This window comes from Triturus cristatus, chromosome 2_1, assembly GCF_964204655.1.
Source record: "Triturus cristatus chromosome 2_1, aTriCri1.1, whole genome shotgun sequence".
In the NCBI taxonomy this organism is placed as follows: Eukaryota; Metazoa; Chordata; class Amphibia; order Caudata; family Salamandridae; genus Triturus; species Triturus cristatus.
Window position 1 is genome coordinate 124,553,983 of NC_140581.1, and position 14,949 is coordinate 124,568,931.

At 44.6% G+C, this 14,949-nt stretch overlaps 1 protein-coding gene across 6 annotated transcripts in view; it reads left to right on the top strand.

Annotated features, from left to right (window-relative positions):
* UBAP2 (ubiquitin associated protein 2) overlaps positions 1-14,949 on the top strand; it is a 1,669,217-nt gene that overhangs the window by 1,091,824 nt on the left and 562,444 nt on the right. For all 6 annotated transcript variants that reach the window (XM_085628825.1, XM_085628795.1, XM_085628777.1 and 3 more), the window contains exon 17: positions 3,687-3,882. In XM_085628825.1, coding sequence (XP_085484951.1) covers positions 3,687-3,882 — 196 coding nt within the window. The remainder of the gene's footprint in view (positions 1-3,686; positions 3,883-14,949) is intronic.

Here is a 14,949-nt window from a genome sequence, read left to right on the forward strand (position 1 = left end):
CTTCACGTCTGGGAGACCATCACCTCAGACAGATGGGTGACCCAAATTATTCATTCAGGGTACTGCCTAGAATTAACATCTACCCCCCCAAACATTCCACCCAGGCAACGCCCAATGTCACAAGAACATGCCACGTTACTAAAACAGGAGGTAATCTCCCTCCTGCAAAAACAAGCCATAGAGCAAGTCCCCATCAATCAGCAAAATTTAGGGGTTTACTCCCTGTACTTTCTGATTCCAAAAAGAGACGAGACTCTACGACCTATTCTAGATCTCAGACCTCTAAACACTTACATACATTCAGACCATTTTCACATGATAACCCTTCAACAGGTTCTTCCACTCCTCTCCCAAAACGATTTTCTCACCACACTGGACTTGAAAGACGCATACTTTCACATCCCAGTACACCATGCTCACAGAAAGTACCTCAGATTTGTAGTTGACTGGCAACACTACCAGTTCAAGGTGCTCCCGTTCGGGGTCACAACAGCACCAAGGGTATTCACCAAGTGCCTAGCAGTAGTGGCGGCACACCTCAGAAGACAGCACATTCACGTCTTCCCATATTTGGACGACTGGCTAATAAAAGCCACGTCCTACAACTAATGTGTGCACCACACCGTCGCTACAACCCAACTACTTCACCAGCTAGGTTTCACGGTGAACCACCAAAAGTCCCACCTGATACCATCACACACAAAACAATATCTCGGTGCCACCATAGACACCTCAAAAGCCATAGCCTATCCCAATCCTGCCAGGATTGCGAACATACAGGCTTAGCGTCAAAAATTAATACTTCAACACTCTCTCCCAGCAAGAGTGTTTATGCAACTGATAGGGATAATGGCCTCTTGCATTTTCATAGTGCCTCATGCAAGACTCCACATGCGTCCACTCCAAGAGTGCTTAGCGCGCCAGTGGAACCAGGCCCAGGGGCAACTGACAGATCTGGTGTTGGTGGACGGTCGCACCCATCGCTCTCTGCAGTGGTGGAACACCACAAACCTTTCCAAAGGTCGACCGTTCCTGGACCCGGTTCCACAAATAATCCTAACAGACGCATCGCTCTCTGGCTGGGGAGCTCATCTGTTACATCTCACAGTACAGGGCACATGGACGCAGCAACAGAAGTTACTCCACATCAACCATTTGGAGTTACTGGCAATCTTTCTAGCCCTAAAATCCTTCCAGACGCAGATTTCAGGCAAGGCAGTCCTCATTCGCACAGACAACATGACTGCCATGTACTACATTCAAAAACAGGGGGGCACACACACTCCACAGCTCTCTCAATTAGCACAGAGCATATGGAGATGGGCAATTCCGCAGAAAATATTTCTCCTGGCCCAACACGTCCCAGGAGTCCAAAACACCGTGGCAGATCTGCTCAGCAGACAAACGCAACAGATCCACAAATGGGAACTTCACCCACAGGTTCTTCACCCGTTCTTTCAGAAGTGGGGGCATCCTCAGATAGACCTCTTTGCTACCCACGAAAACAAAAAATGCCCAAGCTTCGCTGCCAGATATCCACACCCATTGTCCAAAGGCAATGCGATATGGATGAACTGGTCAGACAAATTTGCATACGCTTTTCCACCTCTCCCACTAATTCCATTAGTGGTGCGAAAGCTACAACAGCATTCCCTCACGCTCATCCTGGTAGCTCCAACATGGGCCAGACAACCGTGGTACACCACACTACTGGAACTCTCGGTAGTACCACACCAAAAGTTACACCTCTCGCCATGCCTCCTGACCCAGAACCATGGAGAGATCAGGCACCCGGACCCAGCTCAGCTCAACCTTGCGATCTGGCTCCTGAGGTCCTAGAATTCGGAGACCTTAACCTTCCCCCTGATTGCATGAATATCATCAGAGAAGCTAGACGCCCTACTACTAGGGCATGCTATGCTGCAAAGTGGAAAAGATTTGTTGTTTACTGCCATAACAACACAATCAACCCTCTAAATGTGTCCATACAGCACATCATATGTTACTTGCTCCATCTACAAAGGTGTAACCTAGCATATACATCCATTTGGTTACACCTCGCAGCAATTGCTGCTTACTTACAAAACAGGCAGCACCTATCACTTTTCAGGGTGCCTGCCATCAAAGCCTTTATGGAAGGCCTCAAAAGAGTAATTCCACCCAGAGTACCACCCTCATCTGTCTGGAACTTGAATATAGTTCTCACAAGGCTAATGGGACCCCCTTTCGAACCATTACATAAATGTGAGCTGCAATTTCTCACATGGAAAACCGCTTTTCTAGTGGCCATCACTTCCCTTAGAAGCGTTAGTGAAATACAAGCACTCAGTATACAGGAACCTTTTCTCCAAATGCATCAGAACAAGGTTATACTCCGCACCAACCCAAAATTCCTACCCAAAGTCATTTCTCCCTTCCATCTAAACCAGTCGGTAGAATTACCAGTCTTTTTCTCACAACCTCAAACCGTTGCGGAAAGGGCTTTACACCCCTTCCATCTTAATCAATCGGTGGAATTACCGTTTTTTTTCTCGCAACCTCAATCTGTTGCGGAAAGGGCTCTACATACACTTGATGTTAAAAGGGCCTTACTTTACTACATCCAAAGAACACAACCTTTCAGAAAAACCAAACAGCTATTTGTCTCTTTCTCTCCACCACATAAAGGCAACCCTATTTCTAAATCAGGGATAGCTAGGTGGATTGTAAAATGCATACAGATTTGCTACCACAAAGCAAAACGAACGCTATCTGTTCCCCCTAAAGCCCACTCTACAAGGAAGATAGGGGCTTCTATGGCTTTTCTAAGGAACATACCATTAGATGACATCTGCAAAGCAGCGACATGGTCAACACCGCACACTTTCACAAAACATTACTGTGTAGATGTGCAAACCAAGCAACAAGCTAGTGTGGGCCAGGCTGTACTAAAAACACTGTTCCAAACAACTGCAATGGATGCCGGTGGTCGTCGCTAGGGTTGGGTACTGCTATATAGTCTATGCACAGTATATAATCTGCAGCTCATATGCCTCGAACGGAATATGCTACTTACCAGTATGCATCTGTTCTTGGCATGTAGAGCTGCAGATCTATACACGCCCACCCGCCTCCCCGGCTACCGGTATCCGTTCCAGTCTATCTTATTTAGATACAACACACATGGGTTTCTTTACTGTTATTACTACGCTCCATCTTTCCCTGCTGGCGAAAAACAATCTGAGGATGGAGCCGAAGCCCATGCGCAATACGAACCAAAGGTGGAGTCACCAACCTTGTGACTTCCAAAGACTTTCCAAGAGGAAAAACAAACTGCAAACATCCGGGCCCAACACCAGATGGCGATCTATGCACAGTGTATAGATCTGCAGCTCTACATGCCAAGAACAGATGCATACTGGTAAGTAGCATATTCCTTTTCGTAAAGAGTATACAATCAACTCTTCAGGAACATTGTTTTTGGTTTTCTACTGGCCATATGATTTTAGACAATTTCAGTTTTGTAACCCAGTAGATTTTGTACGATTTTTATGATTCTTTTTTTAACTTGTTCACTTTGAGCAGGCAAGCCATTTAAGAGAATAATCTCTGATTAAAGTATTCAAGAATTGTTGCATTCCACCTGGAGCCCTACTTTGTGACGCACTATTCTTAAGAGGGAACATTTTTTTATTTTTTTTTTACAGCTACTTCGTTCGTTCCAGTGTCAAATTCGGACAGTTCTCTTTCCTTGCCAAATGGAGGCCAGTTACCCAATTCAGTGCCTACTACCACCTCTCTTCTGCAAACAGCGCCACAACACACCTCACCGACGACTGTAACGCTATCCACGCTTCCTCAGTCCAGTGAGATTAGCAGCAGTACACTATCCCAAATCAGCAGGTAAGATGTGGCAACATATATACACCTGAAATGGAAAAATATATGTAATTATTTTTTTTATGTCCAGAAAAGCCAAAGTGTCATTTGCTCATCGTGTACCCGTGGCAGCAATAATTTACTAATACGAATGTTTATGCTAAATGGATTGAAATGCCAAACCACTTTTCCATAACAAACATTTTGATCTTTTAACCCTAAGAAATGTAAATAAAAACAGTGCTAGGGTTTGGCATGTATGTTTAGTAAATATATTTAATGTCCCAAAGTCTGATGCAAACATATTCCCCTAAAACATGTAGAATTTTAAATTTACACCCAGATGAGAAGTATAGATGTCCTTACCATCCTTGTGTGGTGACCCCTCTTTTCCAAGCATTTCATCTCATGCCCACCGGAATCTGTCTTGTTCTGCAAATTGTTTTTTTTTTACCTTACACTGTCTTAGAGGAGACTATAACCACGTCTTGCAATTGTGTGTTGCAGACTATCCGCAGTTCACTTACTGCTTGTACTTCATCCTCAATGTTATCTTGTCAGTATAGTCACCTTGAACAGCTGTGATTTACAGCCTTTGAATTTAGTTTTTTCTGAAAGAAAATCACTTTTCCTTAACTGTTGCCAAAATTGAGGTGACCTTTAATGTAACCAGGCATTTATTTTTCTATTTTAGATATCTCTAGTCTCATTGATTTCAAGAAGATATTTCCATCTTTATAAGTTTCTGAAATGTGTTTACGCTAGATGTTCCTAAAATGCTTTCTTTGTGAAATTGACAGCGTCTACTTGAATAGTTTTTATTATTCATTTGTGACCCTGGCTACAGCTTTCAGGTTTGAAGAAATAGAAATGCTTATTAGTCAATTAAAACCATAAACAAAATCACACAATTTAAAAAATACATACAAAAATTGATAAAATGGCTATTTGTCATACAACTAATACAGCCACCATTCCTCACGCTACAGGCCCTTTGCTTTCTTCAACTTTCCATCCTAGGTATTGTAATAGGAATACCAAGCACAAAGCTACATTGGATGCAAGTAACTAAACAGGGGCTAATCTTTACCCTAATACCTAAAAACACAAGTTTGCCATGCAGTTCGCTAAAAAAGACGTGTAAATAAATTGATCTATAAAATCAAAGTTCATATAAGCAGGGCCGAGGCAGGTATAAATACAGGGTCTGATGGACTATCAGCCTCTGCAGTTAAAGTGCATTTGTGTAAGACTTCCCCTCATTAAACGATGCAAAAATAGACAAAGTAATTATCTGAACCTAATGGGATAGGGAGTAGCTGATTAGTGCAATCCATAGCAGCCCGTCCTTAACAGTTATCTGTACATAATAAGTTAGCATTTTATGAGTTATAACGTTTTAAAGTTGCATTCAGGGACCCCCTCCAAAATCCACATCGCATAACCTGTTAGCCGATCATTTCCTTAAATATGTTCAATAACTGAATCAGCGTAATGTTCAGCATGATGTTGTTTGGGTCCATAGACTCCACCAGTGATCTAATTCCCCGTTCAAGGAACTCCTGCCTCAAAAGAAATCTATGTTGAGCCATCAAAACAGGACAAATACAAACAATATGAAGCAATGTTTCATTCCCTTGGTGGCATAAACGACAGGACCGATCTTTGCTTAGACCGGACATCCTCCATTTTGGCATAAGGTCAAGCATGGGTATTTCTCCGAATCTTTGCGTTAGAAATGACTGTTTTATCTTCCGGTGGAAGGGAGCGGCTAACAGGGCTGATTCTCTTAGGGTGGAGTACGATTTCAACACCAGCCACCCATGGCGACGTCGACATGATTTTTTTGTCTGCCACCCAACTTTGTAGTTGAATTGATTTATTTATTAGATTCTTAATGGTTTTCCCAGAGATATTAGAGGACCAAAGTTCACCCAGTTGGAGCCTCCTAATGCTGTTTTCTAAGTATTTCTTGTGAGCACCATTTACCCGTTGCAAGTTAATTTCAGTCCAGACTAGATTAGCCAGGGTGTTTTCCGCTGCTGCTCGCAAGTTATGACAAAGCTTTACAAACGCTGCATATCTAGCAAGTGTCTGTTTTGTAAGCAGGAATTCAAGCCGGATTTGCGCAGGAGAGGCAGACTTGGGGAGCTTAAAGATTTGCTTATAGGCTCTTATCAGTTGTTCTAACATAAGAGCATCCTCGCCCAGCATAATCTCTGTTCCGTAAGCAAGAGTTGTCAACAATTTGGCTTTCATAACTGAACCCATGGGCTTTAGATCGTGGCCTTGGATAGATTTAGCCAGTGACGAAAAGCCATAATTGAGGGCCTGTGCTTTCGACCTTATCGCCGCCTTCTGGGAAACAAAGGAGCCATTTACATCTATTTTCACTCCTAGGTATGGATAGAGTTTGACCTCGTCAATTTTGTTTCCTTTGATAAACCATTTTTGATTAATCTTAGAAGGATGATTGCACACCATCACGCTTGTTTCCGAAAAATTTATTTCCAGGCCATTCTTTTCGGTGTATGCTCCAAGAGTGTTAAGCAACCTTTGAAGTCCTATTTGAGAATGGCTGAACAGCACCAGATCGCCAGCGTAGAGAATGTGTGACATTTGTTGTCCTCCAACGGTCGCAGCATGAGCCTTCTGTTCATCTAGCTCAGTGTATAGGTCTGCCAAAAACAAATTAAAGAGAAAGGGGGCTAGGACACAACCCTGTTTTACACCTAGAGTGGTTTGCACCCTCCTTGATACACGCAAGCCATCTCCAATTTTAATCTTGACCCAGGTATCCGAATATACCAGCCTAATTGCTTGTAGGATGTGCGATGGGATACCCCATCGCTGAAGCTTTGCCCATAATTTGTCCCGGGGGACACCATCAAAAGCTGCTTTGAAGTCTACAAAGCACAGAAAAAGGGGAGTCCTAGTTGCTTTTGCTCTGTTCCCGATTAGGCTCAGGGCCATAAGAGTGGTTAAAGTACCTTGGCCCCTTTGGAAGACAGTTTGATTTAGAGGGATTCTTCCATTGTCATGCGACCAGGATTCCAGATCATGGAGTAGCAACGTTGAAAAATATTTTAACTCAACATCCGTTAATACTATTAAAGTATAATTGCTAGGTCAACATGCCAAACCTTTTTTAAAAATGGGATGAAGCATAGAGCATCTCCAGCTGTCAGGAATAACGTTTTCCAAAATTAAATTAAACAGTATCGCTAGAAAGACCACCTAATGTGAAAAAAGATGTTTAAATAATGCCTGTGGTAGCCCATTTGGGCCGGGGGCACAGTCGGTCCGGGACTTTTTAATGACCTTCTCTACTTCGGTTGCTGTCATTTTCGGCTGTGCCACAGATTTTATTAGGACAATATGTACAAACTGAGGGGGTCATACCGCTTTTGAAGAGTGACTTCAGGTAATCTACCTATTCTGTCCCACTGATATTAGCATTGTTTGCAGTTGCAGGACCTTGCTCGTTCCTATTAATTATCTGTCAGAATCTTTTTGAATGGTGCCTTTTAGAGGCATATCGTAACTGAGCCAATAATGTTTTTTGTTTTGCAAATTTATGCCTCTAGATCTTTTTTTTTTAGCCATCGTCTTTCATTACGGAGTTGTTGAAGAAGATCCAGGTCTCCTGAATGTTGCTGTGATTGCCTGAAAAGTCTGCCTGTTTCCTTTCTTATCTTCCGAATGTGGATGGACATACTTGAATTGATCAAGATAAATCGTCAAGTTCCCTTTTTGAGGCTCCTCACTGTGGATTTTATTCATATTAGCAAGAGTCTCCCATAACAATATTGGGTTGAGATCTGATAGAGCTACGTCCTGTAGACGTGAGACCGCATCCTCTGCTAATGAGTTTATGGAACCGGAGCTCAACTTCAGGCATTTCAGGTTTTCTGGATGTGTTTCTCCCAACAGCGTACGAAATATCTCAGGTTTGCCCAGGGATGCGTTCACGCTGATGACCTGAGGGTTGTGATCACTTTCCACACGATGGCATATACTATAATCGTGAACCCGATGGTAAAGTGGGATTGAAACGAGGGTATGATCTTTAATTGAAACCGTTTTACTACAGACCCTTGACCAGACAGGTGGAATGTCAGATGGCTTTTGGCCATTTAGAGCCAGCAGGCCCAGTAGTTCACAGGCTTTTATGAACTCTGCTCCTGAGTTCTCCTTCCGTAAGATTGATGGTATTGCTTGCTCTGGTAGGAAGCCCACTGCTTCTACCATGTTCCTCTGTAGGGCGGTGAAATAGCTTAAGGTTAACGACACCGTAAACTAGCCAATGTGCCTTGTTATGGTCGTCTTTTAACTGGAATAAATAAGCTGCTATTCTCCTGGAAGATGTCGCTTTTTGCTTTGGATTGATGTATAGATTTACAACAATAATTGGCCCTTTAAAATTATTAGCCCATCCTTTCAGCTTTAATACTAATATATTTGGATCATTCACGAACACTTCCATCATTTCACTTGTTACATTAGTGTGTATATAAATTGCCAAGCCCCCTTTTGCCCTCCCATAGGAGCTCTTTCTTTCTGCTGGTTTCATGTATTCTTTGTAGTCGATGAGAGGTATGGAAGTCTGCGCCCAAGCTTCCTGAAACATTACGATATCAAAGGATCTAAAAAATCATATGAATTCTGGGTCCGAAAGTTTTGTCAGGCTTTAAGGTTTGGTGAATCTGAAAGGCTACAAATTAATCTTCTCATTAACCAAGAGGAAATCTGTGCTCTGGCCCACTTCTTAGCCTTATTGGCTGGGATTGCCTGTTCCACAGCAATACTGGAACTTCACAGGTTAAGCCTGGCCTTGCTTACTTACAGTGGCAGCCATCTCTGATTGTCCAGCAGCTTTTTCAGTCCTCTAGGCTCTAGATCTAGGGGCATCGCTCTAATAATCCTTCGCTGGTTCTCCAACTTTTTCCTACCAACACCAGTTCACATGAGCCCCCCCCAGGGTTCCATACTACTTCCAGTCATTATGAGCCCCTACATAGAGCTGGATGGTACCCTATTCCAGATAGCAGCATCAAGATGTACCATTATGTCGATTTTACACAATTCTACTTGAAAGTCTTCTCTTTTTCAAACTTCCAAGTCCTCAAACACTTTCTGCACGCCACCACACCTGCATGCCCTTTGTGTACCTGAACCTCTGTACGGATGAGGGCGCAACTCGTTACGACCCAGAGGATCGGATGGCCAGAGGTCAGGCCAGTCCACCACCACCCCCCTTGAAGCCTCAGTCTCCAAGTCATGCCCTTCTAGATCATGGGCGGCCAGTTGGTGACAGGATCAGCCATTACCACCATCTCTGGCATACTATCACAGACTATGATGCCAATGTTTCAACTTCTGTCCTGGATTTCCACTGCATCCTGTTAGTGACTCATGCTAGATGGCATATGTGGGCTCTGATGTGGAAACTGAAGTTCCAGTAGGTGCAGTATCAGGGGAATCCCTACGACATGGTTCAGACCTTGGAAGGAACTGCACAGGTGACTAACAAACCGCGATTGGGTCACTGGCAGACCTCGCTCTCTTCCCCAAGCAGATCTCACAGTAGTGACAGATGCTTCACTTCTGGGATGAGCCGGTCATATTAGGGAGATGTAGATCAGAGCAATGTGGTCTTCGGCGGAATCCGGACTCGAAAGCCTTCCTTCTTTCCTTCCATCAAGAAGAAGCTAGTGAAAGTGTTCACGGACAGGGCCGGCTCTAGGGCGGTGCGATCTGTGCCACGGCACCGGGCGTTGACTTGGGGTGGGGGTGTCATTTTTGAAAGGATATTAACATTTTAAAAGCACCTGCTGCTGCGTTCCAGGCCTCCAGCAATTTTCAGGCATCAATTAAAATATCAAGATACCTCTGGTGATTAATCATCTTCCTGTAAAGAGACTGGAGGTTTGTCTAGTGGAAGTTTTGACTCATGGAAAGGTAGCGCAGAGGGTTAATGTGCCTTCTGCTAAGAACGTGTACCATGCAGATCACAAAGTGAATATAATGTAAATAGGGCATTGGTTTACTGCTTCTATAAACAACCTCTTTTTGTTACTTGTAGTTTATAAGTCAAAATCCGAATATAGAACATTGAGGTACTAACTGTCATCAAAGAGCTGCATGCAAACTGCAAGGTATATAGTTAGAGCTATATGAGTTTTTGTCCCAGTCTTTCATTATATTAATCTTCCCAAAAGGGTTCATTTAGGTAGAAAACTATTCTTATTATTAAAGAGAACCCCTAACAATGGTGGCACTTTTTAAATTCGGAATTTCTGCTTTTCCAGATTATGGACCCTTAAACTATATTGCCTATCAGTATCAATGACCTGTTACTCCTACACTACACGTTGTAGTCCTGTCTGATGTAACATTTCCCATAAACTGATTTACACACACATGATTGTCTCTGTGCAATGTGTGTGTGATGTAAAGTGCTCTGACACCTTAGACTGGTATGAGTGGTGCTATAAAACTTAATGAATCTGATAGACAGTGGTTTTGGAGACTTGAGGGGCACTGTTAAAGGGTGCTAGTGGGGGATTTCATGGCAGAGGTGGTCATGGGGGGGGGGTGGGCGCCAACATACAATGTCGCACAGGGCGCCACCAGTGCTAAAGCTGGCCCTGTTTTCTGACAACACCACCGCCATGTGGTACTGCAATAAACACAGCGGGTTGGGGTCGTGGACTCTTTTCAAGAGGTCCTGAGTCTCTGGCCTTGGCTAGAACAGTAGTGCATATCCCTGGTGGTTCAACACCTATCTGGTTCGCTGAACGCCCGGGCTGGCGAATTCCGCCGTCGATGTTTAGCAGATCATGAATGGAGTCTCAATCCGGAGGTGGCACAAGGTTTCTTTCAGGGATGGAGAGAGCCTTGGTGTAGGATATTCACTTAGTATATGGTGCACACTCTAAGGAATGATGCTCCCTGCACTAATCAAGGCAACCGTTATGGTGATTTTAGTGGTCTTTGATAACCATAGCTCTCAAAGTGGTAGCTGTGGAGAGGAGGCTTATCTTGAAGGAGTGTACATCAGCTTGTTTTTTAATCGACAGCGTAGATTAGATGAAAAAGAACCTCAACGTGTATTTTTTTTTTTTTTTTAAATAAGCGTATTTATTACACAACACAATCACAAACACATTGGTGTATCTCCTTCTTGGAGATATCAACAATGCACACAAGAATACTTCAAAATAATCTGGTAAGTAGCACCAATATAAACTGGTCTCTAGGCAGGGAGCAATCCATATACTAAAAGTGGAATACGAACTGTAAAGGAGAACAGGATGTGGACCAGAGGTAACTAGGAACCCCACAAAGGCTGTGTGCAGAGTGGAAACACAGCTGCGTACTCTATGGTGAAGTCTCTTTACAGTTTTAAACAAGGAGGACCCTTCTCAGAGGATACCTAAAAACCCTTTTGAAGACAGAAGCTTGGAGAGCCATCCCACTTGTGGATGCCCATGGAACCTGCACCAGGGAAGCCGGGTGCAGAGGGATCTAGTGACGTCAGAACCTGCCATAAACGACAATGGAAGACTTCGTAGAAGATGCATCAGGAGAAGCCTGTGAAGGAGTCCGGTGCAATCCAAGGGTAGATTATTGAAGCGAACCTGCAAGCAGAGGGGGTAGAGTCTATGCCACTCTGAGGTGACCAGGAAGCATGGAAGCACGATGCCCACTGATGTCGGGAGGTTCAGGAGTGAAGACGGTGACCTTGCAGCTGTGAGGACCAGGCGACGCTAAGGAAGACCATGCACAAGCTGTCTCACGTTGGATGTCGGTGTCTCGGGCGTGGTGTCCGGCAGGAGCACCAACAACCCTTGGTAGCTGCAAATGTCGTGGAAAGAGCAAAGATGCTAACTTTGGGGCCAGCGAGGTCCAAGGGACTCGCCAAGAGCAGGAGAGTCAGAGCAGGCCCGAGCAGGGGATCCCACTGAAGCATAGGAAGACCCTCGAGCGGACCCATATACCGAAGGCACAGGGGTTGCAAGAGGACCTCAATCAGTTCACCAGATGGATGCCCACAGTGCAGAGGAAGCTGATCTTCGAGGGATGAGGTTCTGGAGCTTCTTGTAGCCTGAAGATCTCTGGAGTGCAGAGCTAACAAACCTTGGCAAATGCAATTTCTTCAGATGTTCTTGATGCCCACTAGCTTTATGAAGAACTAGGATGAAAGGCAGACTATACAGAAGACTTGAAGAAAGGTGAGACCAGGAGCAGTAGGAGTCTTTCTTGATGCAGTCTTGGTTCCAGTCGAGTGTCCAGGTGGTCGAAGAGTGTCTTGGTTTCAGAAGTGAGTCTTGTTCCAAGACGAATCTGAGGATCCACCCACAGGGCAGTCCTTAAGTACCCTATGAAAAGGATTGGAATGACTCTGGTACTCTGGTGGGGTGGGGGGGTCCCTCCCAGAGGCGGAGCTGGACAGAGGGGATGATACTTCCCTGTCCTTTGTCCAGTTTCGCGCCAGAGCGGGAACCAAAGGTTCCTGAACTGGCTCAAACCAGAGTATGCAAGGAGGGCACCAAATATGCCTTTCAATGCAGTTTGGTGGTGATGCAAAGCGCCCCCACCCCAGCCCAATACACTGTCCTGTCTGTGAGGTGGTTACGCCTCCCTGTAACAGTAAACCTATTGGTCCACCTTCCCCTGCTCGAGCTCAGCTCAGCTCAGCAGCAGAAGGGAAAAATCGTGAATGTGGTCAGCAGCAGCACTAGCTTGCTGAAGACCATGAAAGACTGTTACCAGGGCTACAGGGGATGGGGGTGGGGGGGCCTCCCAAGGAGGTCGCCAATACATGGGATCATGCTTCCAGCACCAGATTCAGTGTTGCTGTATGATTCCAACATGTTTGATAACAAAGATGACCTGTTTTGGTGTAGCCAATTATATAGTTAGACGTCTCGTAATGACTAATGTCTACTGTATACCTTAAAATGACTGACTGCACTTACAAAGCATGGAGAATCGACTCTGGGGTTTGTAGGAGTGTCCTGCTCACGCAGGGGCTCCCTCACACTTGTAACCAAGCACCCTGCCCTCAGGACTGAAGTGCCTACCATAGGGATGACTTTAGGTTTTAAGTGCAGTGACCTCAGATATAAGAAAGCTTGCAACTTTCGTGAGAGATGCAAGCACCAACTCACTCAGGCTAAAATGGCAGGCCTGTAGCCACATTTTAAATGGACTCCCATGGTTTGCTGAATACATGTTGCAGCCCATGGGAGACTCCTATTGTGTACCTGTGCCCTGGGTACCTCACTATCATATGCTAGGGACTTAAAAGGGTACACCAGTAGCCAATTGTGGAGATACTGAAGTACCAGAGCCAATTGTTGGGCGAAGGGACAGATGCTGGGATCCTGATTAGCAGGAACCCATCAAACTAAGTCAAAAACCTACTGACACCAGGCACAAAGTGGGGATTTACCATGAAATCAGATCCTACTTTACTACACTTGGATAGATCTGTTTGCCTCCACCGAGAACGCACAATGTCAGCTGTTTTGCGCGCTGTAGTTTCTAAAGCGACTCACTCGGAGATGCTTTTTGTCTCGAATGAAGCTCAAGCCTTCTGTACACCTTTCTGCCCATACCATTCCTGCCCAGAGTTCTCAAGAAGATAAGGAACGACCAGGCCGAAGTCATTCTAGTGGACCCAGGTCATGCACGAAGAGTCTGGTACCCTGAGCTACTCCAACTGGAGAATGAGCTTCAGCAGTTAATAACATTCAGCCTTCTTCCTGAAGATTAAATGTTATTTTGGCAGCCAGGTGTCCCTTCACCAAGACAGTCTAAGCCTGCAGATGGAACAAATTTGTATTATATTGTACAGAAAAGTCCATCAAACTTCTTTCTGCTTCCCTTGTACATATGTTCCCACCTTCCTCTTTCATTATGCCCAAGTGCAACCTTAATTTGGTTCTCACCTTCCTAATGTGCGCTCCTTTTGTACCTCTGCACATTTTCCCCCTCTGGTTGCTTACCATCAAAACAGCCTTTTTAGTTGCAATCACATCCGCAAGGAGGGTGAGTGAATTGCAGGCTTCGTCATTCAGTACTCCTTACCTGACAATATTCCCTGACAGATTTGTGCTTCGCACTAGGATCTCTTTACTTTCAAAAGTAGCAACACCCTTCCATGTGGGGCAGTCTATCGCGTAGCCCTCTTTCTATGCTCTAACACCTCCCTCCAAGGAAGAGGATCGACTCCACTGTCTGGATCCAAAAAAGAGTTTTGTAATTCTACCTTGACCACACAAAACAAATTTGGGTGGGTGACCAACACTTTGTGGGTTACGTTGGGGCAAAGAAAGGTTGTGCGGTGCAGAAGAAGACTATCTCATGATGGGTCGTCCTCTACATCTAGATTTGCTGTGGTCTGGCAAAGAAACAGCCTCCTGGAGGCTTAAGAGCTCATTATACGAGAGCTAAGGTTGCTACTACAGCGTTGCAATGTGAAGTTGCAGTCCTCAACATTTGTCAGGCAGCAATGTGGATATCCTTGCATATGTTTACCTAGCATTACTGCCTCAACAGTGTAGTCCGCAGGGGTGTCTTCTTTGGCTGTTCTGTTTTGCAGGACTTTCTGATCTAAACTTTTTCAGTCCCTTCTCCTGGTATGGTATTGCTTGGGTATCTATTCAAAGGTAAAGATTCTGCAGCTAGATGTCTCAATCAGATGAACAAGTTACTTACCTTCTGTAACGCCTTATCTGGTAGAGACATGATCTAGCTTCAGATTCCTTACCGACCCACACATTCTTACCTCGCTGAGTACAGGTTTCTAAGGTCCAGACGATCCCTTTCAGGGCCCTAGTTGTTAAAACACACCAATGTCAGTGCACATCATGGTTCAGCAAGTCTGGAGTGGAAAAAACAATTGGTTCGAGGCATATGAGCTGTAGATCATATGCTTTAGCATAGATCGCCATCTGGTGCTTGACCCGGATGTTTGCACTTTGTTTTTCTTCGAAGAAGTATTTTTAGTCATGAGGTAGGTGACTCCTCCTTTAGGTGATAGTGCACATGGGCATCGACTCCATCCCAAGATTATTTTGC